The sequence below is a fragment of the Myotis nattereri genome, assembly GCF_964212035.1.
Source record: "Myotis nattereri genome assembly, chromosome: 19".
Classification (NCBI taxonomy): Eukaryota; Metazoa; Chordata; class Mammalia; order Chiroptera; family Vespertilionidae; genus Myotis; species Myotis nattereri.
The window spans coordinates 6,358,603-6,385,731 of NC_138095.1; the positions used below are offsets into that span (position 1 = coordinate 6,358,603).

The 27,129-nt window shown below is 52.1% G+C and overlaps 1 protein-coding gene across 1 annotated transcript in view; it reads left to right on the top strand.

Moving 5' to 3' along the window:
• Positions 1 to 27,129, top strand: part of KSR2 (kinase suppressor of ras 2) — a gene marked incomplete at its 3' end in the record, with an annotated part of 271,370 nt that overhangs the window by 137,269 nt on the left and 106,972 nt on the right. Inside the window, exon 5 of the mRNA XM_081113682.1 lies at positions 15,548 to 15,732. Coding sequence (XP_080969808.1) covers positions 15,548 to 15,732 — 185 coding nt within the window. The remainder of the gene's footprint in view (positions 1 to 15,547; positions 15,733 to 27,129) is intronic.

The following is a 27,129-nucleotide window of genomic DNA, read 5'->3' on the forward strand; positions in this document are numbered from 1 at the left end:
TGGGATCTAACACAGCTGTGGTCAAATCTCACCGCCGCCACCCTGGAGCTGTATGGCTTTTTGTGGGTCACTCTGTACCCCATCTGTAAAATGAGAATAAGAGTCCCTACTTTACTGGGCTGATGGGAGAATGAAGTGAGAGAATGCGCAGGCAATACTCAGTAACGGGGTAGTGATAATTATCACTGGAATTTTGTTTTTATTTTTTATCCTCATTTGAGGATATTTTTTCCATTGATTTTTTTTTTTTTAAGAGATAGTGGAAGGGAAGGAGGAGGGGGAGAGAGAAAGAGAGAGGAAGACAGAGAGAAACATCAATGTGAGAGAGACACATCAATCAGTTGCTTCCAGCATGAGCCCCAACCAGGCCTGGGGATTGAGCCTGCAACCAAGGTACATGCCTTTGACCAGAATCAAATCCAGGACCCGTCAGTCCACAGGCTGATGCTCTATCCACTGAACCAAACTGACCAGGGCATTACTGGCATTTTACTAGTACATGCTGTGACATGGGTTTGGTCACAGGTGTTGGTTGAATGTCTAGCACATGCTGCACCCATCTTAGGTGCTGAGCCTAAGGCAGAACAGAACATACAAAGGCCCTTCGCATGATGATAACTGCCACAGAGGAAATGAGAGCCAAGAGGAGGTGGAGAGAGCTGGGGGGAGACCTACCCTTTCAGATGAGGTGGTTCGATGGCTGCTCTTATGAGGGCACATTGGTGCACAGAACTGGATGAAATGATGGATCAAGCTGGATGGGTTTCTGTAGACAGAGTATTTCAGGTCAAGGGAACGGTATGTGCAAAAGTCCTGAGGCAGCCAGTAAGACTGATGGCCCAGGCAGGAGATTCATAAACATAACATAACACCATGTCAGGTGGTGCTTAGAGAAAACCAAGGTGGGTGAGGGGACAGAACATGACATACGAGATTTCTGGAGGCTTTTGGGGGGATGCATTCAGGAAAGGTCTCTCTGAGGATCTCGATGCCAGGGCAGTGTATTGGAGCTCGTGCGTGGGAGCTGCTCTGAGCATCCTTTTTGCTCCCCCATATTGAAGTGATTGTGATCTCAGAGGGGTGGGTGTGGGGGCTGCTCTGAGCTGTGGAGGGACCTCCCAGAGGTTCCACCAGGCTTCACTCTGAGAAGTGGGCCTGGAGCTCCGAGCCCAGGTATGTGACCACCCACAGCAGAGCCGTGGACAAAGCTAGGAAGGGATGCCAGATGTAATGATTAAAACAAATTCTCTGGGAGGACACACAAGAAACCGTTAATAGCCCTGATCAATTTGGCTCAGTGGATAGTGTTGGCCCGACGACTGAAGGGTCCGGGGTTCGATTCCGTCAAGGGCACAGACCTTAGTTGCAGGCTCGATCCCCAGCCCTGGTTGGGGCACGTGTGGGAAGCAACCAATCAATGTGTCTCTCACATGGATGTGTCTCTCCCCTTCCCTTCCACTCTCTCTAAAAATCAATGGAAAAATATCTTCAGATGAGGATTAACCAAAAAAAAAAAAAAAAAAAAAAAGCATTAACAGTGGGCGCCTCGCTGGAGCCTCACTGGGAATCAGAGGGAGGACAAAGGGGCTGTTGGTTCCCAGAGATGCCATCGCCATAGCAAAGTGCTGCACACTGGGTGCTTGGGCCCCAGACACGATCTCCCGGTGCTGGAGGCTCCAGGTCCAGAACCAAGTGCTGGGGGCGCTGGCTCCTGCTGAGCGAGCCTGTTCCAGCCTCTCCTTTAGCTCCTGGCGGTTTGCTGGCCTTCTTGGCTCCTTGGTTGGTAGAAGCACCGCCCCGCCTCTGCTTTTATCTTCTCGTGGTGCCCGTGTCTCTCACATCGTCTGCCCTATATGCACTTCTGTGCCCAAAGTTTCTTTTTTTATACGGACACAAATCATATCTACTCCAATATGACCTCATCTAAACTTAACCAGTTACATCTTCAATGACCCTATTTCCAAATAAAGTCACAGTCTTAGGTCTGGGGGTCAGGACTTTAACATGTCTTTCAGGGGAGGGGGAACAGTTCAACCCATAACAAGGGACTTAACACTCTTTTTATTGACATCTAACACATGTCCACAAAATGCGCCTTATTAAGTGTAGACAGCCCCTTGATTTTTTTTATCAGAGAAACATACCTGTGTAACCAGCGCCCGGTGAAGAATCCGAACATTCCCAGCTCCCAGAAGCCCTCCCGAGGGGCCTTTTATTTGTCATTATGGACCTTCCGGGGGCGGTAGTAACACTTTAAAACTGCGTGGATGCTCTTTTACAAGAAAACCAAATTGAACTTGAACCATAAAGAGCCCGAGCCTGTGTGTGTCTGAGGAGAAAGAACTCACATAGCTTCCTGCACCAGGGACAAGGAGAGCGGTGTCTTGCTGCCTGTGCTGGGAGCTTTTGAGTGGACCTACCTTGCCCCCCCCCCCCCCCCCGCCGTGTCCTGCAAAACGGTTAAAGGTGCATCGAAGTCGGCTTAGTCCCCTGGGGGCCTGGGGCAGCTGGAGCCCCCTCATCTGTCTGTCCTGGCCCATGTGTTGTGTCAGCTCTGTGTGTGCCATGAGGTGACATGTGTTCTCTCAGGAAACCCTCCCAGCAACCAGGGAGGCGGGCATTGCAGTTAGTCCCGTTTGCAGGCGCGGAGGCTGAGGCTCTGCGAGGTGACTTCCTGGCTCCAGTGTCATAGGGTTTCTTGACGTCACCTGGACGTGGCAAGGGCTGTCTTCGGGTGACCGCTGTCCCTCATTAGTGGGCATACTAGCTGGTCCCAGGGAGGACCGGAGCGAGGAGAGTCCCTGAGGGAATGGCACTGTCTACCTCAGTCCGTCCCCTTGACTAAAGAGATTAGGCAACCTCGCTGAAAAGGAGCTGCTGGTCGCTGCAGCGCTGGGTTCCTGATTTCATTGCTCTCCCGAGCCCACACCCCAGGTGAACTCCAGATACTGCCTCCAGCCACCCTAGGAAAGAGGTCAAGGGAACGGTATGTGCAATGGGTAACTGCCACAGAGGAAACAGTTACCCAGAAATCCAGGGTGCAGAGCAGCCCATTGCGGGTTGTCTGACTCCAGTCTGCGTTTTCCCTGGTGTCCGCTGCAAAACCCTGCTGAAGGCACCGCTCAGGGTATTCCAAGATGACCAGGGCCTGATTGTTTCTGAAAGCTGGTACTCGCTGTGCCTCTGAGCGTCCGCTCTCATTCGGGGTCCCCCGCCCCTGGTTTTCTTACAGCGCAGACACTGTGGTGACCGTGTGGAGCGGGACCCCAGGATCCCAGGCCGTGCCTGGCAGCCTCCCCAGGGGGCAGGTGGTTCTTTGCTGCACTTCAGCCAACCTGGGTTCTCAACTCCTTCGCTGATGGTCACCAGCTTGGCATTTGCTTTTGGCACTTGGGGAGCCCTGAACCTCCAATTAAATGGGGTCTGAGCAGGCGGAGAGCACACAGCTAGACAAGATGTGTGACAGCTGTGGAGAAGGTGGACAGGAAATAAACCCAGCCAGCGGGTGGCTTCTCTCACTGAGTGGCTGCCAGCTCCCTCCCCCCAGCTCAGCCTCCTTTCCCCAGGAAACCACCTTCCCTTTCGTCTTAAAGAAAAGCAGTTACCTCTCCAAGTCACTCCCTCTCTCTTCCCCCGTCCCCCCCCCAGGGCCCTCCTCCCCATCTCATCTTGGTGGTTATTTTAACCATTTTCAGGTACGCCGTCTGTGCCTGAGCATGTTAACGTTCTGCAGCTGTCACTGCTGTCTCTGGAACTATTTCCATCCTCCTAATCTGAAGCTCGGTCCCCATCCTCCCCTCCCCCAGCCCTGGAAACTGCCATTCTACCTCCCTTCTCTGGGACTGGCTATTCCAAGTGCCTCCTGCAAGTGGAGTCATAGAAGAGTTGTCCTTATGTGGCTTTCTTCTTCCACTCAACATAATTCTTCAGGTTCATCCATGCTGCAGCCTGTGTCCAAATGTCCTTCCTTTTAAGGTTGAACAATATCCCATTGTATGGATTTGCCACAATTTCTCCATCCACCCATGAATGGACGCTTGGGCTGTTTCCACCTTGTAACTGTTGGGAATAACATTGCCTGAACATGCATGCGTGTGTAATCGTTTGAGAGTTTGATTCTGTTAGGTAGGTATCTAGGAGTGTTGTTGTATCACATGGTAATTGTTTAACTTTCTAAAGAGGCATCCATTCTTTCCATAGCAACTGCACGACTTTTCATCCAGCAGTGTGTGAGGATTCCTATTTCTCCACATCCTCATCATCACTTACTTTCCATTTTTTAAGTCATAGCTACCCTAGTGGGTGGGCAGTAGTATCTCAGTGTGCTCTGACTTTTCATTTTGCTAACGACGAATGATGCTGAGCGTCTTTCCATGTGCCTGTTGGCTGCCACTTGTATATCTTCTTTGGAGAAATGTCGATTTAAGTCTTTTGTCCATTTTCTCATTGGGTTGGTTGTCTTGTTGTTCCATACCCTCCACATTCGTCACCTCTCCTTCTGTGGAGCCCCAGCCAGCCTGATTGTATCAGTGACAACCTGTGAGGTGAAGGAGCACACACCTTAAACCAGCCACCTCTGTGGGCCTTGGGGGCCAGCAGCTTCCACGCTCCCTGCCTCAGTTTCCCCTTCTGTACAATGGGGACACGATCCTCTACTCCCCCATTGGCGCTGAAGATTGGAGGTAATGTTAGGGAAATGTATATCCCAGTGCCCAGCATGGGAGGTCCCCGAGAGATGGCGAAACTTCCTATTAGTGTGATTTTTACTTCACTCCTTGATTTAATTTGCAGCTCACGGCTTGGCCTGTGACATACACTGCCTCCCTAGGTGCATTTGCATCCACAAGCAAGCTGGGATGGACACTGTGGACAGGGATGGAGACAGGCACACAGCCCAGAGATTTGTGTCAAGGCGAATGGGGGCAGAGGGGCCTTTTGCAACATCTTGATGTGACGGCTCTGTTTGTACCCCGAGTGGCCTTTGGTGGGCAGCTGCCTGTCTCTGTCAACCTGTCCAACCTGATGCATAATTCATCCTTTGCTGAAGGGCAGGTGCGTTTGCATATTCAGGCGGAGGAGGGTGGGAGCCTCTTACCCAGTTTCCCAGGAGCGTGGAGCAAGGGGAGGGCCGGGCCTCGGTGCCCACTGCTGCAACAGTCAGACTCCAAGGCTTACTGGTTTGTGTTGGCAACACTCCCTGGTCTGCCTGTTGAAATGCCAGTTGCCCTGAGTCCAGGGCACCATGGAACAAAGCGTCCAAAAGTGCAGCAGTTTCCCCTACTTTAAAAATTCACCTGCAGGCCTGGCCGTCGTAGCTCAGTGATAGAGCGTCGATCTATGAACCAGGAGGTCATGGTTCAGTTCCCCTTCAAGGCACATGCCTGGGTTGCAGGCTCAGTCCCCAGTGGGGAGCATGCAGGAGGCAGCCAATCAACGATTCTCTCTCATCACTGATGTTTCTATCTCTCTCTCCCTCTCCCTTCCTCTCTGAAATCAATAAAAATATATTAAAAATATATATATCCCTGATTCTTTTAAAAGTCCCCTTTGCTGCCTTGCCCCCTACCATGTCAGGTTCCCCCTGAAGCCCTGTCCCTATTTTGGAGCAAAAGTTTGTAGATTTTCCTCTGAATCAGAATCTGTTTGCCTGTGGTTGGAAAATACCACGTGGCATTGATAGATGCAGTTTCCTTGGAGATGGGCGCCTCTGCCCGCAGATCTGGGAACCCACAGGACCGCGGGACCAGCTTTTGTGCCTGGCGGGGGCCGAGAAACCTCTGTCAATGCTGAGCAGAAGCCATCAGCCCTGTTTCTCCCTTTCCTAAGCCAGCAAAGTGCCCCAGAGCGGGACCCTTTTGATGTGAGAATGAGAACTGATTTTTTAAAAACATGTTTTTGTTGATTTTTTAGAGTGAGGAAGTGAGAGGGATAGAGAGATAGAAACACCAGCTGCCTCCTGCACGACTCCTGTTGGGGATCGAGCCCACAACCCGGGCATGTGTGTTGACTGGGAATCAAACCAATGACCTCTTGGTTCATGGGTCGATGCTCAACCACTGAGCCACACCAGCCAGGCAGTTTTATTTTTTGGTTTGTTTTATTTTTATTTATTTCATTGTTTAAAGTATTACATACGTCTCATTTTTCCCTGATTGACTACCCCCCCCGCCACTCCCACCCCTGAGGGCAAGCCTCCACCACCCCAGTGTCTGTGTCCATTGGTCATGCTAATATGCATGCATACAAGTCCTTTGATTGATCTCTAACCCTCGCCCTCCCCTGCCATTTGTCTCTGGATCTATTTTTGTTCATCAGTTTATGTTGATCATTATATCCCATATGAATGAGATCATGTGATACTTATCTATCTTTCTCTGACTGGCTTATTTCAGGTTGTTTTTTTTTTAAATCAGTCAGTTTCATTAACCTGCGTGCTGGCAACAATTAGTTCAAGACACTTAAATGAGTAACAGCCACATTCCCCTTCAAGGGCTCAGGATAGCAGTTGAATTGTTAGTTTTCCAGGTGAATAGACAGAGGCCGGGTTTTATTCATTCTTTCAATAACCGTTTCTTGAGCTGCTACTGTGTGCCAGGTGTGTCCTGGACATCCGGGGTATAGCAGTTACCGAAACTGCCATGACCCTCCCTCCTGGAGCTGATACTTTGTTTTTCAGTTACAGTTGACATTGGGTATTATTTTGTACTAGTTTCGGGCATACAGCATAGCAGTTAAACAATCAGATACTTTCCACAGTGTCCCCTGGTGTTCCAGGCACCTACCTGGCACCGGACACAGTTATCACATGCTCTGTACTCCCTGTGCTGGGCTTTCCGTCCCTGGGGCTGTTTTGTAACTGCCAGTCTGCCCTTCTCAATCCCTCCCCGCCTCCCCTCTGGCACCATCATTCCAATTGGAATTGATATTTTAGACTAATGGTCAGAAAATCATGACCCGTGGGCCAAAGGTAGCCCACTGCCTGTTTTTTAATTAAAGTTTTATTGATATACAGCCTCCTTTTCTTTCCCCCTGCCCTCCTTGCTTTTGCCTTCTTTACAAATTGCACATGCATCGCAGACGTGGTAGGCATTGTCACTGCAAGAGATTCACACACATAGACAAATATGGAGGTTCCCTCAACCCCTTATTTCCACTGTCTTACTCAGTGGAAACCTTTCCGGTTCTTTTTCTGTGACCTTAAATATATCACAGGAATATATAGTAAATATATTCAAACGTGTAGGTGTGTTTATACATAATTACAATCATATACCGGTATACACACACACACACACACACACACACACACACACACACTGGTGCATAAAATTCATCTGGGGGGGGGTGTGTCCCTCAGCCCAGCCTGCACCCTTTCCAATCTAGGACCCCTCAGGGGATGTCCGACTGCCAGTTTAGGCTAGGATTAGGCTAGGATCGGACATCCCTCTCACAATCTGGGACTTCTGGCTTCTAACCACTTGCCTGCCTGCCTGCCTTATTGCCCCTAACCACTCTGCTGCCAGCCTGATCACCCCTAACCACTCCCCTGCCAGCCTGATTGACACCTGACTGCTCCCCTGCCAGCATGATCATCCCCAACTGCCCTCCCCTGCTGGCCCAATTTCCCCCAACTGCCCTCCCCTGTGAGGCTGAGAGGACTGGGGGACTCTGGCTGGATGAGGCGGGGCTGAGGGGACTGGGTGCCACCATCTTGTGGCTGTGGGCGCTGCCATCTTGTGAGGTTGTGATGGTCAATTAGCATATTCCCTCTTTATTAGATAGGATATTTGTATAGATAAAATCACACTAAATGTGTTGATTGGCAGTGAGTTTTCTTCCCACATCAGCAAAAGCTGAAAGCAGGTCGAAGGCCTTGGCTGGAAAAAAGCAACAACACAGATTTCAGGCAACAACAGTTCTTCACACTCACATGGAAATAAGAGTTCCAGACTTTCTTCCCAGAGACACCGTCAGACAGTCACGAGTGATTTAGTGGAAATGCCGCGCTGCTGGGACCACAGCAGCTGACGTTTTACTGTGCCCTCTGCTCAGCCAGTGCTGACGCATTTGCCCCCACAGAAGCCAGGGCGGATGGAAGGTCTGGAGGGGTGATCCCATTGTCTAAACAGGAGGACTCAAAGCCAGGCAGAGTCGGCCCTGCCCGAGGCCACTCCAGAGGTCTGCAGGAAGGGGAGAGACATCACTGTGAGGACGGAGGAGCTTCTGAGGGTGAGATTTTACAAGAAAGGAAACAGAGCAGCTGAGGTTAGCAGCTGGCGGGCGCCCAGCCGGGCTCAGTAACTTAAGTCTGAGTCCTTCCCAAGCCCTTACAGCGGGTAGATGCTCTTGTCTGTCTCTCAGGCTGTGATGCACGCATTTCAGTGTGTTTCTCATAGAATTGCTCCATTGAAATACTGCCTCTTGAGGCACGTTCGTAAGGATTCACTCCCAATTCATTTTTCCTAGCATCAAGCATCTCTGGTGAAATATTCAATAGTGGCAAAATCTCACCGTTTGCCTGAAAAAATATTTCCGGCTGCCCTGCCTGCAGAGGGAAGGCCTTTGCCGGCTCCCACCTGAGCAGATCCCCTCAATCCTGCCTTCGCTTAGGGAAGTGATTCTCAACCTTGGCTGCACATTAGAGTCACCTGGGAATCTTTTTAAAATCCTGATTTCTGGGCCTCATCCTCCGGAAATTCTGTTTCTTTGTGATGGGGTGGGGCCACATTAGTAACAAAGAAAGAGAATTTCCGGAGGATGAGGCCCAGAAATCAGGATTTTAAAAAGATTCCCAGGTGATTCTAATGTGCAGCCAAGGTTGAGAACCACTGGCTTAGGATGCTTACCTGGACGTGTTCATGTGGAGGTGTCGGGTGATGGGAGTCCACGCGGGAGGGTGCTTTCCTTATGAAGTGGCCGAGCAGCAGAACTAGGGCCTGGGGAGGCTGCAGGGTCTTTTAGCTCTAAGAGCGTTGGGCTCAGACTGCCACGTTCAAATCCTCACTCCGCCCCTTACACGCTGTGTGGTCCTGGCAAGTCACCGACCCTCTGTTCCTTCATCTGGAGGTGACAAACCCCATCTTAACAGAAAGAGCCCTGGCCGGTTTGGCTCAGTGGATAGAGTGTAGGCCCGTGGACTGAAGGGTTGATTCCAGTCAAAGGCACGTGTCTCGGTTGCAGACTCAATTCCTGGCCCTGGTCGGGGCACGTGGAGAAGGCAACCAATCGGTGTGTGTGTCTCATGTCGCTGTTTCTCCCCCTCCCACTTTCTCTAAAAAATAATGGAAAAATGTCCTCAGGTGAGGATTAACAACAACAAAGAACAGAACGAGTTAATGCCTGTAGAATGCTTAGCCCAAGGCCGGGCACCTGGTGAGGGCTCAGTGAATGGCAGCTCTCATAATTAGAACCAAGACACACGGGGCAGAAAGGGACAGAGACCACCCAGCAAATCCCTGCACTTGACTGGAGGAAAAACCAGCCTCGTAGCCAAGGTGACTTGCTAGGAAATGACAGAGCCTCCTGCTGCCCCACCGGGTGATCTTACCAACTCAACACATGGCTTCCCTCGGCCACCTCGGGTGTCCTGGGCTGAGAGTAATGATGCTGTCCAGTTCCCCCTTCCTGGCCCCTCCCCCCCCTCTTCTTTAGGGTTCCTGAGTTAGGGGATGTTTGAGGGTCCAATGGCTCCCTGCTCAGGGGGAGGCCAGAGAAGGGCTCCCAGAGAAGGGGGAGAAGCCAGCACAGGCCAGCACTTTGGGGGCTGACCATGTCCCACTGGCCCCCTGGAGACAGCGAGAGCAGATCTCTGAGCCAGTTTTTCTTGGAAATTGGTTTTTTCTTCGGGCAAGGGGACCGGGAAGGAAACCTAAAAGAAAACATCCAGCCACATGCCCGTGAAATCTCGGCCCCAAATCAGTCATCCTTTTTAATAACCAGGGCTGTCACGAGCCCTGGTTCAGTCGGAAATGATGGCCTGTGTAAATATTTGGTCTGTAACTGATTTATGGGTCGGGGAACAAAAAAATAAGATTAGTCGCTAATCACAGGGAGGCAGGAAAATCAGCGCGCCTGGACGCCCGCACAGAGCAGGCCTGGGAGGCAGAGCCGAGGCTGGCTGGCCGGGTGAGCTCAGAGGGGTGGGGGAGGCTGGGCCGGCCGACAGTGGTGTTTGCCTGGAGAGGAGGCCGTGGATTCTGGATTATTCCATGGGGCAGAGGCAGCATTGTCCATGTCCAGGTCAAGAACTGGCCAAGACCAGCCTTCTGGCAAGATGCCCAGGCTGTGAGTGAAAGATTGGTTTTCCCCAGCTAATCCTGAAACCGATGGCCTACCCGTGGTCGGCAAACTGCGGCTCTTTGGCCCCTTGAGCGTGGCTCTCCCTAAGCCTTAGGAGCACCCTAATTAAGTTAATAACAATGTACCCACCTATATAGTTTAAGTTTAAAAAGTTTGGCTCTCAAAAGAAATTTCAGTCGTTGTACCGCTGATATTTGGCTCTGTTGACTAATGAGTTTGCCGACCACTGGGCAGTTCTGGGTTTCTGCAAGCACACCTGTAAAATGGGCGTGTACATGAGGAGCTCCTACAGCAGGATTAATAGAACGATTAAGGACAGGCTTTGAGCCTGGCCAGAGTGGCTCAGTGGCTGAACCAGTCAGGACACATGCTCGGTTGCAGGCTCAGTCCCCAGTAGGGGGTATGCCGGAGGCAGCGGTCAGATTCTCTCTCATCATTGATGTTTCTATCTTTCCCTCCCCCCTCCTCTTCCCTTCCTCTCTGAAATCAATTATATATATAGCAGGCTTTGAAGCCAGTGAAATCTATGACCACACTCCAAGCCTTTATGGAGTTGTGATCTGGGATATTAACTGTTGAAAACCCCAGTCACCCTAATTATGAAGTGGAGGCCATAATTGTTCCTCTCCCAAATGAGATAGCATGTCCCCAGCACAGGGCCGACTCCTGCCCACTCAGCCCGTGGGACCTCAGCGCTGACGCCAGCAGTCCTGCATGCTGGAATCACCCCCCAGGTGGGATAGTGCAGGCCCTTACCCTCCCTGCAGGTTCATTGCCACCCTCCTCCCTCCCCAGGCACTCTATGCAGCAAACACTTCCTATTAGAAATGGATAGTCAGTGGGGGGGGCCCAGCTTGGCCCATTCATAGCATCCAGACAAAGTGGACCCACTGGAGGGCTGCCCCTCCGACTCACCTCCACGAGGAGCCCACCAGCTTTTATGGGATGTGCACTGGAAGCATGAGGGAGTTAAGGGAGCTCTCAGTACGGAAATGCCAGGGTCTGTTCTGGGCCCTGGAGATCCACTTCTAGACAGGTGGGCAAGGCCCACGGTCATCACATAATCAGAAAAACGTGTGTGTCCTCCAGAACTGTGGCCGGAGCTTGAAGAAACATAGAGGTGCTGTGACAAGACCCAGCCAACCCCAGGAGGGCGGGGTCAGGATGTGGAAAAAGATACCAGGTGGCAGGGGTGGCCACTCTTGGGGTGAATTAGGCTTCGGGAAGTAGGATTTGGGGGTTACTTTAGGTGATTTGTTCACGGTCAGGCCAAGCCAGAGAAAGGAAGGGTCTGGGTCCAGTTTTGGTGGAAAGATAGCTCAGGGACAGGGCATTCTGGTGGGACCTATACCGGGAATTGAACCATGAATTTACGTAACATTTTTTCAATCACCATCTCTTCCTACCCCTCCTTTCTTCTTTCTCACCTTCTTTCAATTGCTCTTCTCCTTGTCCTTCATTCTCTTCCTCTTTTTCTTCTTCTTAGTGTATGTTACATAAAGTTGTATGCCAGGAAGTAATTTGGTGTGGTGTGAAAGCTTGTTTTTCCAATTCTAACTATTAAAATACAAAAATATCATTCATGGGTCATCTAAAAGCATGGCATGCCCCTGCACACCTGGGGAAAGGCAGCTCCCACCCGAGCTCCCGCTCCTGCATTTGAAGGCGTCCTTGTGCTCCTCTCTCGCCAGAGCCTGGTTTATCAATGCCACGTTCGGGGTGTGCTCAAGCCAGAAATGACGGTGGCCATCTACACTGCAGCCAAGGAGCAGAGTGGCCTCTCACGAACTATCCTCCCAGTGTGAGCCCTACCAGGCCCTTGCTTTTTCTTTCTTTAAATACATTTTTATTGATTTCAGAGAGGAAGGGAGAGGGAGAGATAGACACGTCAGTGATGAGAGAGAATCAGTGATTGGCTGCCTCCTGTACGCCCCCCAGTGGGGATCAAGCCCACAATCTGGGCATGTGTCCTGACTGAGAATGGATCCAGGACCTCCTGGTTCATAGGTCGGTGCTCAACCACTGAGCCACACGGGCCTGACAGGCCCCTGTTTTTTCAAGCCCCCCATGCCTGGAATCAGCACCTGAATTGAGGGTCTGTAGGTACCCTTGCCCCTCCCTTCTCACCCAAGAACTGGTGCTATTTGGTTCCGAAGAGGGCCTCTCCTGGAGGCCTCCTAGTAGGCCATCAGACCAGGCCAACTGCTAAGGACTTAAAGGGCCTGATGGAGAGGTCGGCCAGCTCACTGAGCCACGTGGAAGACCAGCGGGCATTTGTTCCAGTTTTGGGAAATGGTTGTGTCCCAGTAAACGGGTTAGCGCGTAGTGCTGCTCAGGGTGGTGTGGGAGAATGTGAGCTCACGCCTGTCCTCCCACCATGACTGCAAGGACCTTGTCTGTTCCCAGCCCTGTCATTTCCTCCCAACTGGCCGGGCCAGACGCTGCAGACACTGCTAATGAGACGCTGAGGGATTTGGCCGGGTGATGGCTCTTGAGTTCAAGAGGACACAACCCCACACTCAAGGAAGCTGAGGGTGAAGAGGCCACGTGAGCTGGTGGCTCTGCGTAACCCAAAGCCCAGCAGACCTTGGAGCAGGAAATGGGGCAGAGACGAAGCGCCAGATGGGGAGGCCCTTCGGTGTTCCTTGTGGGGAGGGCGCCGAGAGGCGGCTGGCTAATGTGTGCTGAGCTAGAGCCTTCTGTGTGCAGAGCCAGCTAGAGACCTAGGCAGGGGGTGGCCAGGGGCTAGAGAAAGAAAAGTAAGCTGTGTCTGTCATCAGGGATCCTACGCTTCCTTCCTGCCTTCCTCCCATCCTCTCCGCCCTTTATTCATTCCATCTTTCTGCTTTCATCCTTTCTTCCATGTTCCCTCCCTCCCTCTCACCTTCCTTCCTTCCCTCCCTCCCTTCCATCCATCCGCCCATCTATCCATTCTTACCTCCATCCATCCTTCTGTTCATCCATCTACCCATCCACCCACCCATCCATTTATTCATCTTTTTATTTCATCCATCTGTCCAACTATCATTTGTTTATATACACCCCTTTTCTGCCCCATCTGTTTAAGGCAATTGGACTCTCATTAAGCTACTGTTAAACTTGTGCTGGATTAGACTTGGTTCTCCTTGTACAACAAGCATGTCAAACTTGTGGCCCTCAGCCCGCATGTGGCGTTTATTTGATCCATGTTAGCCTTGAGTTTGACATGCTTGTTGTACAAGGACCTGGCCTCATCACTTGGGGGCCCTCACGGTTCCCGTCTGTGGTTTGGGGATGACAACAGTATCTCTGGCTAAAGGGTTTGACTGCACCCTTTTCATTGGTCGGGGGGAGTGAGTTGAGAGTTGGTGGATGTTTCAGATGAAAAACACAGCCTGGCTTCTTTGAGGTTCTTCCCATGCTCCACAGACACCGAATTTAACCTGATCATAGTGACGTTAACAGTGGGTGACCTGAGCCCTCCTTCTGTGCTAAGCCCTGTGCCAGGCACATGATCACGCAGCATTGTCATGACATCCCCCGTAGGTAGGCGCTGTTACTTTTCTCACTGTCCAGTTGAGGAAACCGAGGCCCAGAGGTGAGAGCACTCTTCGGAGGTCACTGTCAGGACCCGCGCCTGGCCTCCCTGACCCCCGGGCCGGGGAGTTTCACTCCGAAGTGACACTGTCTCTTTGGATTTGCACCACCGGGCACTCGTGTGGAACGAATGCCACCGGTTCCCTGCTTCCTGCTCTTCTCCGCCATGGCCAGGGAGAGCCACCACCAGGGGCTGCTGCAGCGGGAGGCACGTCCTGGGCCTGGCCACAGGCCCCTGGGGAGGTGACACGCAGGGCTGACGGCGGGCCTGTGAGGGGCGGCTCCGTGGGCACCCCTGGGCTCCTTACAGCGGAGCAGCAGCAGGCGCCCCGCTGGGCAGGGCTGCTCACATGGGAGCCCTCCAGTCTTACATGAACACACCTTCCTGGGCGCTCCTTCCAGAACTTGGGCATTTCCAAGGAGGTTCACTTTGGCCACAAGAGGGCGCCCAACTCCTGGCCAGACCTGAATGGGGTGCTGTGGGGAGGTGGGGAGAACAGTGAGCTTAGCTTTGGATGCCATTTTAAAGCAAACTCTCATAACCTGATCACCTAAGCTCTTCAGAAGTGGGGACGTGTTTCCAAACCAGCTGGGGAGGTTCATTCTATTCAGCCGGTGCCAAGCAAGGATCTGAGAGCGCCAACAACGGAAACCACAGGTTCCTGCCCTCAAGGAGCCCGCAGTCGAGTGTGGAAGACAGGGTATTAGAATGCAATGTGATAAGTGCCAGAGTCTTAATCCAGGTCGGGCCCTGAATCAGCATTCAGTGAGCACCTACTGTGTGCAGGTTTTGTGCTATACTTGCCAAGGACAGAGAAATGAACAATACAGAATCATTGCCCTCAAAGACTCAGTCCGCTTGGATGATAAAAGCTGAAAGAGTGAATTTGGAAAAATAGGAAAGCAGAGCCACGGAAATATATACAGACTATTTTAGGAGAATTGAGGAGGAACAGCCAACCCAAGCCAGGGCTTCTTTAGAGGAAGAACACTCGGCCCTGCTGGGGGCATTGGTGTCAGGGAAGGCTTCCTGGAGGGGAGGACCCCAGAGACAAGTCATAAAGGACCAGTGGGCATAGGGGCCACGTCTTCTTTATCCATGTACACAGTGGAATGCTACTGAGCCGTAAGAAAGGATGAAATAGTGCCATTGGCACAACATGGATGGCCCTTGAGAGCGTTATGCTAAGTGAAATAAGTCAGAAAAAGCTAAGAACCATATGATTTTACTCATGTGGGATATAAATCTGAACCTTAAGAACACAAACAGCAGTGTGGTGGTAGCCAGAGGGAGGGTGGGAGGGGGAAGGGGATCCTAATACAAGGTGACAGAAGATTTGACTTTCGGTGGCGGGCACACGGTGCAATATACAGATCGTGTAACATAGAAACCCACACACGAAACCTGTATGTTCATGTTGACCAATCAATTTAATAAACAAAAATTTAAAAAAAAGACAGATGGGGATTAACCAGGCAAAGAAGGGGATGGTATTCCTGGCACTGGGGGCAGCATAAGCGAAGGGTGGGAGGTGAGAAACGGGGATGGCGAGGGCCACAGGCCTGGTCAAGGTGGGAGTGGGTGTTGGGCGCCGCGCTAAGGAGATTGGCTCTCCCTGATCTCATTGTGTGTGTGTACGCATACACTTCCCTCTCTCTGTCCCCCTTCCAGAGCCAAGAAGAAAAGCAAGCCCTTGAACCTCAAGATCCACAGCAGCGTGGGCAGCTGCGAGAACATCCCAGCCCAGCAGCGCTCCCCGCTCCTGTGCGAGCGCTCCCTCCGCTCCTTCTTCGTGGGACAAGGGCCCTTCCTGCCCTCCACCCCTCCGGTCCACAGCGAGGCCAGCTTCTCCTCAAGTAAGTCGCTGCGCCAGGGCTGCGCTCTCTGCCAGGTGCACGCTCTCTCTGAGTTCCTTTTCTTTGGTGAAAACGCTCTTGAGATGTTCCCGAATACGCCTCATCTGCGTCTGCCTGCCACCTCCCACCTGCGCCACACACGCCTCTTTGAATGGATTCAAGGGAAGGGGTGTCATCGGCGCTCCAGGTGGACTGGCTGTTGCCACTGGCCCGGCAGGTGTGTAGGGATAACAGAGGGAAGCCAGCGTGCCGGGTATTCAAGGATGGGAATGTCAGCTTTTTCCTCTCCGGTTTCTCAGCTGCCGGTGCCGGCCTTTTCCTCTTTCTGTTGTGGATGAGGCTCTGTGATTGTGTTTTGTTATTTCACCCTCCCGACACAGATCAGCACAGTGTCACCGTTACATCTCCAGCATGCACATGGGTTCACACTGGGCTGAGCATGGCCCGGGGTGGTTTACATTCTGCTCCTGTGGATTCTGCTGCAGATGAAGTTGTTTTTACTCAGAGCGGAAATGGAACTTTCTGGCGATCAAGGGCTGAGGTCTTAGAAGGCACTTAATCTTCTCCTCCCAGAGGCCCGTTTTGCAGAACAGGCACAGCCGTTTTCAGAGGGGAGCCCCTGAGGAAAGCCCAGCTAGTATTCTGGCCAAGACAAGATCTCTCTGTTGTGGCTAACTCTCACCTGAGGATATTTTCCCCAGCGCTTTTCAGAGAGAGTGGAGGGGAGGGGGGAAGGTGGTGGAGAGAGCGAGGGAGAGGGAGAGGGGGAGAGAGAGAAATATTGATGTGAGAGAGACACATTGACTGGTTGCCTCCCACATGCGCCCCAACTGTGGCCGGGGTGCGAACCTGCAACTCAGGTACATGTTCTTGACTGGAATTGAACAGGTGACCCTCTGGTGTGCAGGCCAGCATTCTAACCACTGAGCACACCACCCAGGGCCAAGAGAAGATCTTTTATTTCCTGGGAGCTCAGGAGGAGCCGGGCCGAGCTCAGGTTGCAGTCCACTGATGTGGAGCCTGCATCCACGCGGGAGCAGGAGGCCCATGTGGACGTCGTTGGGGGAAGTTCCAGAGCCTGGCTTGTTTAGGCCCAGGGGTGCAGGCCCTGAACAGAACAGACCAAAATAGCGCTCGCGGCCCACGTCAGCACCAGAAAGCCTATTACCCGTTAGTCAGGAGGGATCCCTGCAGAGACCAGACCTGCTCCGTGACAGTGGCCTGCGTGGCAGGCACGTGGCCGTCGGAGGGTGGCTCAGTGAGCCCGGGTGAGGAAAAGATGTGATGACGTAGCAGGTGAGTGAGACAGTGGGGGGAGGCAGGACGTCCTAGCCCTGGGGGAAGTGCCCGGGTTCCAGTCCCACCGTGGTTGCTTTTGAGCCCTGTGCCTGACCTTGAGCAAGTTGAAGAGCCTCATTGAGATTCCGTCTCCTCATCTGTAAAATGGGGATCACAATAGAGGCATCTCATAGATGTTTGTGAGGATTAGATAAGCTCGTGTGTGTCGAGCTGCCTGCACAGGAAGCGCTTCATCACTGGCAGCTGCTAGGATATGCGTCGGCCTCTTTTCTCTAGCCCCTCCGCGAGGGCTTGGCCACAGCTCTGTTCTTTCGTTCTGGCCAGAGCAGAAACACCTACAGCTTGTTTAAAAACCAAACCAAACACGGACTGGCCCATTCAGGTCTCGCCTCCTGCCAAAGGGAGTTACAGACGAGGAAGCCAGGCTGAGTTCACCGTGGCTCCCAACATGGGCACCTGCACTGGTCTCCATCCGAGAGGCGCGGCTTCTCCCTGTGCCTGTGGCGGGAGCAGCTCCTGGCTAAGAGGCCCTGGGAGCACAGGTGCCTCTTGGTTCAGCGCTGGTCCTTGTGGACAGGGAGGTCCCTGGATCTCTCTGAAAGGAGGACGAGCACATGCAGCCTCACTGGGAGAATGACCAGCCCCGTTTGCACTGACCCTAACAAACGACAGAACGGGGCAGCCTGGTGGCACGGGCTCCACATCGGGCCGCGGGAAGCTCTCTCTCCGAGTCCCTGTGCTGCCACCAGTTGCCTGTGTGACATTGTCCCTGCCTTGCCACCATCAAGGCTGACCACACTCTTTGAGGCAGGCATTGTTATTCCCATTTTACAGATAAGGAAACTGAGGCTCAGAAGGTGTGAATGATGTTGCCTGGGTGGTAGGTTTTGAACCCAGGCCCAACTCTAGCCTGCTCAGATTCCATCTCTTTCCTGCAGTGAGTTCCTGTCTCTATCTCCCTGGGTCTCAGTTTCCCCAACTGGACAATTAGAGACTCCACGAGGGTCTGTTTCAGAGCTTAGAAACTCTGTGATCCTAAGGCTCACCCAGTGAGCTTCCCCTGGGCACCTCCTGACTCACTGAGAAAGCTGGTATGGAGACTCCGGCCGGGCTGTTGGGAGAACATGGCTGCCAGGCGCTGGTTCCCCCTGCTTGTAATCGTCCCATTCTCCCACCACTCTGAGTTTCAGAAGAGAACTTCCTGCCTCTGGTCCCCTCCCTATCTCCCCCTACCCCCTCCCCCCCCCCGCCCCACTGTGCCAGCCAAGGGAGCCTGCCAGGCCGAGTCTGCCTACCCGTTTGTCACTGTCAGCTCTGGCTGAGGCCTCAGTGTGAGGGGAGGTGACATACCATCCTATTACCCCCGACTGTAGTGCCGGGAGACAGCATTAGGCCGAGGAGGGCCGAGCCGAGCCGAGCCTTGAGCCCTCAGGGTGCGAGCCACCTCGGATGGGCTGTGAGGACTTCACCTCCTCAGGGCCCGTCCTACTTCCCTGGTCTGGGGGTGACCAGCTGGGGAGGGAGGGGAGTGGCAGGAGCCCCTGAGTATGGAGGGTTCTGTCTCCAAGGCTAGCCATGACAGAACACGAGGATGGGCTTCCACTGTGCTCCGTGGAAGGTGCTGACTCAGGGAGAACGGCTCCCCAGAGAAGCAGAGGGCGGTGGACGTGGCTCCCGTCCCTGCTGCATTTCCTCGGCATTGCCTTCTCGCCCGCCACGCTGCCCTAGGACCATCTGAACGGATGCCCTCCACGCTTTTGGTCCAACAAGCTGTTTGCCAGTGACTCCTGGAAGGGTCTCTGAGCCCAGCTGCCTTAGCTCAGGCAGCCTCTATGACCCCTGTAAAGAGGCTTCTTCAGAATGAGAAAATGCCTGCTAGATGGAGGGAATCATTTCATTCGTTACCAGCAGGTGGAAGCGATTTCGGCTTGACAGCAACTAAGTGGTTGCTGAGGTGTCACTGGGCAAGTCACGGAGCCTGAGCCCGGCTCTGCCTGCAGGGACGGACAGTGAGGACAGAATGAGGAATGCATGTGAATGTCCTAGCACAGGGCTGGGCCTTCGAGCACCAGGTTCCCATAAAGGGTGGCGTTGGGAGCGATTGCTATGTGCTGTGCGCTGGGGTAGTGTGTGATGGTGATGGAAACGGTGACAGTAATAGCCACTGGCATTTATTGTGTGTTGACAAGGCTCCAGGCACCACCAAGTTGGCTAAAGCAGCTTCCACCTGTTATTTCACGTAAGCTTCCCACTCCTCCATACGGTAGGTGCTCTTGGTACCCCATTTCATAGACAAGGCAACTGGGCCGAGTTTACGGAACTGACCCAAGGTCACCAAGTCGGGAAGGAGGTGGAGTTTGCACTCATTTGGAACCCGCCACCCTACCATCCCCTGCGGAATGAGATCGCAAAGCCGCCCTCACGGAAGCCTGCTTGCTCTTCAAGTAGGGACCTTGTTCAGGTTGTCGCACTTGCCCAGCTGGGAGAACAGCCAGGCCTCGAGGCTGCCTTCGAGAGAGCAGTGCCCGTACTGGCTCACCAGTCAGTACCGCCCAGGACTCAGTGTCAATCGATATTCAGAGCATCCATGGTCCCAGGTGGTGGCCATTCCTGAGGGTGGGGGTGGGGGACCGGCAGCTGCAAGAATGCAGCTCCAGCTTCTGCACCTCATCCGTCCTGGGGATGAGGAATGACAGGGTACTTTCCCCCCTGCAGTTTTCTGTGTGCTTCTTTATGAGCTGCCTGTGGGGGTCCAGCACTCAGGGCAGCAGCCACTGGAGGGAACAAGTGACTGATGGTCCCTGGACGTCCCCATCTTGGTCCTAATGACACCAGCTGGCGTTCTGTCCGAGGCCCCTGTCTCATGAAATACTTGAGGAGGTGTCTTAGAAGGCGGCATGCCCTCCCCTCCCCCATCTTACTCTGCCCTCTCCCCAGCTCTTCTCCAAGCAGCTCCTGTTCTTTGTCCTGGGGACCAGGCAACAGACAGCTGTCCCTCTGCCGAGGGCCTGGCCTGGTGTGCCTGGGGCTGAGGCGGGCGCCTGATTTGGGGAAGGAGGCAGCAGCAGGTAGCAATAAAGACCGATGAAGCTGAACTGCCTACTCCCAAGGAACCAGCCACCGGAAGGGTTATAAAGAAACTCGGTATGGGGGTGATTATATAATGGGGTTTAATGAGCCTTGAGGCCAAGGTTCATTACCCGCTGGAAGAGGGGGAGGAGGAGCCTGTCTTGACTGAAGTTTGTTGCCTGAAAACCACGTTCTCACCTTAGAATCCGGAGAGAGGTCGAGAAGATTGTGTCTGACCTGACTCAGTGGCGGCAATTCCAAGGGGAAAACATATATATATATATATATCATTGGAGCAACCCAGAGAGCTTTTCTCCCCAAGAATGCTGCTCCCCACCTTTCCATCCCCCCTTCACCCCCAGCAAACACAGAAAGCATCTATATTGCCTGTCATTGGCACTGTGTTTTATAAACCCAGGTCCCAGCAGGTCCCTGACATGTACTGACCGTCTGCTACTGGCCAGGCAGGTGCTGACCTAGATGCTCTGTAGGCATCAGTATATACACCCAGAACAAACAGAACGACACAGCACGGTTCCTGACGAGCACACGGTCCCTCCGCCATCCCGCTCCCCGCCTGCTTTTACAGCGCGCTCTGGGTCTAGTTCTGCTGGTGCCACTTCCGCGGTTTAAACCGGTTGGACCAGGGCTTCACCACGTGTCCCCTGGACCACCAGCGACAGCGTCGCCTTTGCTGGAGACTCGCATACCTGCCTTCTTCCTTCCACACCTGCTGCATCGGGAGCTCTGGGGGGTCCAGCGCCCGAGGGTCACCAGCCCTGCAGGGGATTCTGAGGCGAACGTTGGAGAATCACTCAATTCTATGATGAGTTTTAGTTCTAGTTTTTATTTTGCAATATTTCAAATTTACAGAAAAGTTGCAAGAAAACACGAAGGACTCCTGTCCCCCCTTCCCGCAGACCCGTCTGTTTTGAGCATTGCCACACATTCGCTTTCTCTCTCTAATCCCCCCTCCCCCCCCGAGTTCGGTCTTATTTTTATGAGCCGTTTGAGACTAGGTGCATACTTTCTTACGTAACCACGCGGAGTTACCAGGCTCAGTAAACTTGACCTCGAATCAAGACTTTAATCAGCAAGTGTTCCAGTAGGGCCCTGGGTAGCAACATCCTTTTGGCATTGCATCCCCAAGATCACATATTACACGTAGCGGTGTGTCCAGCTTGAGCGGTCCCTCAGCCTGGCTGGTTGTGACGCGGACATCTTTGATGAGCAGGGACCAGCTACGTTACCGGATATCCCTCATTTGGGTTTGTCTGATGTTTCCTCGTGGTTACACCCAGGCTGTGCCGTGTGGGCAGGAACCCTGCAGTGGAGTTGTGTCCTCCTTGAGGGCATCCCTCCTTGGAGGGACCAGGGCTGCTAGACCTTTGAATTTTTCAAAAGAAGTTGAAGACTGTGACTTTTATTAGAAACCCCTCCGAGTTAGAAATGTCAGCTCCTAACCACAAATCTTCTAACATTGTGTGAGGTGGTATTAATCCCAAACCTGTGTGGGCCGTATTGGGTTTGGGGGCTCCCAATTCTCAAGCTCTGCTCTAGAATCATAGAGACCAGAATTGGTAGGAGCCTCATTTTGAGTCCAACCCCTCATTTTACAGATGGGGAAACTGAGGCCAGAGAGTGGAAGGGACTTGCTCAGGGGTACAGAGCCAGGGTTTGAAGCCGGGATTCCCGATGCACAGGTAATGGCTGGGCCTAGAATCCAGGTATTGAACAGGCTCCCGTGGAATTATGACACAGAGACCTAGCTCCCAGACCAGCGTTGTGACATGGCCATGTTTTTAACCAGCTTCCAGCCAGATTAAAAATCAAAAAGAACAACAGCAAGAAACACAATTCTGTTTCCATGAAGTATGTTAGTGAACCTGAACAACCCTTTAGTTTGCAATAACACCCTTCCAGTCTTTTGGTGTTAAACTTCCTTTGTAAAGTGAAATGATGGGTGATTATAGATGACGATTGCATTTCATGTAGTGTCCTTGCTTGGAAAAAACATTGCCAACTCTAGGCAGTTCCCCTATTTAGTAAATTTTCTGGCCCATAAAACTCAATTCGGGAACCTCTTTTCTAGTTAGGAGTTTTAAAGGCTGATCATTAATACTATTCAGTAAAAATCTCTTTCTTCGGGAAGAAATCTTACCTAAACCCCCAGTGTGGGTGCCAGCAGGTAGAAGTGGAGCCGTCTGGGTTATGGGCAGCCTCCCCTCCTGTCCTCCGACAGTGGTGGCCCTTAAGACTCTCCTTTGAAACTCAGGAAACTGCTATCCTAGAAATGTCTTTAAATGTTATGAATGGGAAACCGAGCCCCTAGGAGGGAGAGTATTTCCCCAACTTTCTGGTACCTAACTGGGTTCAGTCATCCCAAGGCTGATGCGTCATTGCATGTTAAAGGGACCCCTCCCTCCCCAACCCCAGCATGGAGTTAGCACCTGGGGCGTGTCAGAGGGTGGGGTCTTCATTGTAACAGCTCTGGGAGGCGGCTGGGTCTATTTTCTCACAGTGCAAAAGAGGAGAATGAAGTCCAGGGAGGAATTACCGGCTCCCGCAGGGTCTCACTGTGGGAACAGGGTCTTCGGATTAAACCATTTTCCTACACCTCTTCCTGACCAAGGGGCCAGGGCTTGGTTTGCCTTGGGCTCCCGGGCGCTTCTCCACTTTTCCTTTAGCTACAAAGCCAGCTCCGGCCTTGGGGGAACTATGGCTTTTCCGACAGCATAACCTTTGAGTTGAGAAATGGCCAATATTCACCAAAAATATTTTTGAGTGCCTACTCCCTGCGTGGGTATCAGGGATACAGGGATGAATAGACATCCAAGACCTCCATCCTCACGGAACCTCCAGGCTGCTGGGGAGACCGACAGAACAGCCAATCATGCCAGTGAGGAGAGCTGCAAAGTGGGTGTCCAGGATGCTGTGCAAACTAGAACTGGGGAGCAATGATTGGGGGGCAGGGAGCAGGGAACCTGAGCTAGCCAGGGGGCGGGGAAGGCTTCCATGAGCTAGTGCGCTTTACTCAGAGACTGGATAGCGAAGTGGGGTAGTGGGTGACAGGTGGGATGGACGTGCATTTGAGGCAGAAGGAGCACATGCACCTGTGGGTGGAGCAGAGAGAGATGGAGGTGAGGCTGGAGAGGTGAGCGGGAGCCAGATCCAGGGTTTAGTTCAGCACCTGGGGTTCAGGCTCACTTGTGCTGTCCACACTTCCCTTCAGTGGCAGCTTCTCCTCTCGGACAGGTGGGTCAGCTGTGGGTTGAACAGGGTTCCCCAAAAGAATATGTCAAAGTTCTAGGCCCCCAGGACACGACCTTGTGTGGAAATGGGGCTGCTGCAAATGCAAGCAGTCGTGTTAAGATGCCATCATACTGGAGGAGGGTGGGACCTTCATCCAATACGGCTGGTGTCTTTCTAAGAAGAGGGTTTCAGACACAGACAAATACAGCAGGAGAGCATCATGTGACGATGGAGGCAGAGATTGAGGGGTGCAGGTGTGAGCCAGGGTCTCCAGAAGCTACAAGGAGCCAGGACACATTCTGTCAAGTCTCCGAGGGCGCCTCGCCCTGCTGACACCCTGAATTCTGGCCTCCAAAATGCAGGAGAACCCACTTGAGCTGTTCTGAGCCCCCCAGTTTGGGGTCAGAGTCGCCCTAGGACACTGACAAGTGTCTCTGCAGGGCCCTCTCCAGCCCTGAGGTACTCGAGGCCATGCCGAGGAGCCAGCCTCCCGTGTCTGCATGATCAGTCTGGGAGCAAACTGGGTGCTTTTTGGGAAAATGACACGCGCTCTTCTCAGCTGTGAAATTGCTCATCCATCAGTGAGTTCGAGTGATCGCCTTGCAGATGGCCTCCCAGTGACCATAAAGAGTTAAGCGCTGCTTCCCAAAAAGGCTCCTGGCTCCCTGGACGGCTGTTTGCCAGGGAAGAGAATCTGGCCGCAGCCCATGGGGGCTCTTGGCGGAGGAGGGGTGGGAGCCAATTAGACACAGCTGTTGCCGCCCACCCTCTGGTGCACGGACGGGGCTATACTGCCTGCAGCACTGTGGGAACAGGCTCTTACATGAAACCGTGCTCCCAGCCAAAAGAGGTTCATTGGGACCCCTTTGCTTACTGTCGCCACCCCACTTTCTGATTTAATAGTAAACCAGGTAAGACACGTCTTCAGTCCCAAGGCCACCAGTCAGTTGTATAGGATGGAATGGGTGCTGGATGGATTTGAAACCAACATAAACTAGTGGTTTCACTGCCATGTTGGGCGGGTTAGTCAACCTCTCTGGGACTCAGTTTCTCCATCTGGAGAGTGGGGATTCTTTACTTGACCCACAGCAGTATGATAAAGGTTGAACTCAAGTGTGGATGGCGAAGAGGCTTCTAAAATGCAGAGTCCTGCTCACGGCGGAGGCTGATGGAGAAGGACCTTAGGCCAGGCTGCAGGGGCTTGGGGGAGCCCCCACCCCTCTGTTCCGAGTTTGCAGTCGGACGCATCCCTTGATCTACTGTAACAACCGATAAGGCTGAGCAGCATGTTCCTTCCAGCAGGGTCATGGCTGCTGCCGTGACCTCCCTGCCCAGTGTTGTGATGCGTGTTCTTCTCACTGGTTTTCCCTTTCTGTCAAATATTGTTTTAAAAATAGTGTCTTTGCATATATACATATGTGTGTATGTGCTGATGTGTGTATGTTTATGATCTACATACACTTTAAAGAATACTAGTAAACTTTAGTGCACTATTTAAAAAAATCAGGTGGGCAAGATATTGCCTGTGGACTGGCTGGCTGTTTTTGTTAATAAAGTTTAATTCGAACCCGGGCTGGGATTAGAGAGTGACAGAGGAGGCAAGGTCATGGAAGTGCAGGGTCAATTCCTGTCCTCGTATAAAAGTTTGATAGTTGGTTCCTCATGGATTTGTTTGCACCCCATTAAAAAATGTAACAGTAAGATATTATCTTGCTCCTTGAGTTTTTTTTTCCACCCCCTTAAATTTTGTGCCAGAGGCCCGTGCCTCAATTTCCCTAGTCCTGGGCCTGGTAAAAATACTCAGAAGCTGAACTTGAACTTGAGAGACAGAACGTCACGAGCTCCTGGAATTCTTTTATGTGCATCTCCTGATTGCATCCCCCTCCCCATGGCATCATCCTTTATTTGTTTTTCTTTGACTTGCTCATCTTTGCAGACACCTCATGAGTACGTGGCCCTAAACAATACATAGTTTAGTTTTGCATGTTTTTGAACTTCATACAGTAGGATCCTGCTTCATGTGTGCTGTTGCTTTTAAAATGAAATATTCTGGTTTGGAGATTCATTCATCTCATGCTGTCACATACTGGTTTCCCCGACTCTAAGGTGCTCACGTCTGCCCACAGCTTAGCGCCTCTGACATTGGGCTGTGCTTTGCCGCCTGTGGCGCCTGACCGTCACCGTCTGCCTGGCAGGGTGGGCTGCAGTCGTCACTGCTTGCGTCCAGTGCCCGTGGACGTGCTCGTCAGGTGGCATCACTTCCGGGGCTGTGTGCATTGTCCATCTCATGTGAATTGGGTTTAATGGGAGTTTAAAGGTCTTCAAAAGCATTACGCTGCAATGTGGCCTTGAAGCAGAGTAACTCTCAGTGCCTGTTGTCTATATGGAAAGGCGTGAGAACAGAGCAGCATGACACATGATAAAATGTCTAAATAAATCTAGGAGATTTTAAAATAACACTAAATTTAACATGTTAAGTGTGAGAAAGCCCTGTGTCATAGGCTAATTGGCAGCCTCTTTCTCTCTTAGTGGTTCATAAATCAATGACCTGACACTCAGTGGCATCTTAAAAGTCAGTGAAATGTGGTGACATTCTGTTGTACGAATAGACCACATTATCGCGCGCACTCCTCCGTCGAGGGACAATTGGGTTCTTTCCCCGTTTTCCACTTTGAAGCACTCATGGATGTTCTCCGGTGCACGTGAGCATCCAGGACAGTTTCCCAAGCTTTTCGGGTGGTACCAGTCACTGGAGCATTTGTTTAAAAATCTCGATTGCTGGGTCTCACCGGAGCCTGTTGAATCAGCCTCTCCAGGGGGAAGTCTGGGATTTAGTCCTAGATATAAACGCACTCCTTCACTTTTATCAGGACAGCATTGGCATGGTTAATGTCAATCAAGGAACTATTCCTGGGAGTAGACCTGCTGGGTCTGAGAGTCGTCAGCCTGATGAGATCAAATTATTTCAACTTTAGCACAGTGGGCATTGGGCATGAATAATTCTTCGTGGTGGAAACTGTCCTGTGCTTTGTAGGATGTTTAGCAGCATCCTTGGCCCCACCTGTAAGATGCCAGTAGCACCTCTCCCAACCAACAAGCACATTTAAGAAACCAGTATGTTACCCTGGCTGGGATGTTTCAGGTGGTTGGGCATCGTCCTGTACACCAAAAGGTTGCTGGTTTGATTCCCAGTCAGGGCACGTGCCCAGGTTGTGGGTTCAATTCCTGGCCAGGGCATATGCCTAGGTTGTAGGCTTGTCCATGGTAGGGGACATGCAGGAGGCAGCTGATTAATGTCTTGCTCTCACATCAGTGTTTCTCTCTCTCATTCTCTCTCTCTCTCTCTCTCTCTCTCTCTCTCTCTCTCTCTCTCTCCTTTTGTCTTTCTCTTATAAGAAAAAAAAAAACCCCAATAAAAAAACCTTAAGAAAAAAATAAAAAGGAAACCGTATGCTTCTGGATGTGGCCAAATATCCTCTGGGGGCATAATCACCCGATTGGTTGAGAACCACTGGACAAGGTGATGTTTAATTGGTTGCCCGAATGGTTGCCTTGATTTATATGTTCACCAGCAATGCAGAGGCGTTCCTATTGCTCCATCCTCTTGCCAACCTCCGTGTGGCCAGACTGTTGAACTGATTTGCCAACCTGGTAGAATATAATGGTGTCTCAGCCCATCTTCAGCTTGCTTTTCCCTGACTGCTGACAAGGTTGAGGGTCTTTTCTCAAGGGGCGTCTTGTGTTTCATCGTCTGTGAAATGTCTTTTGCTCATTTTA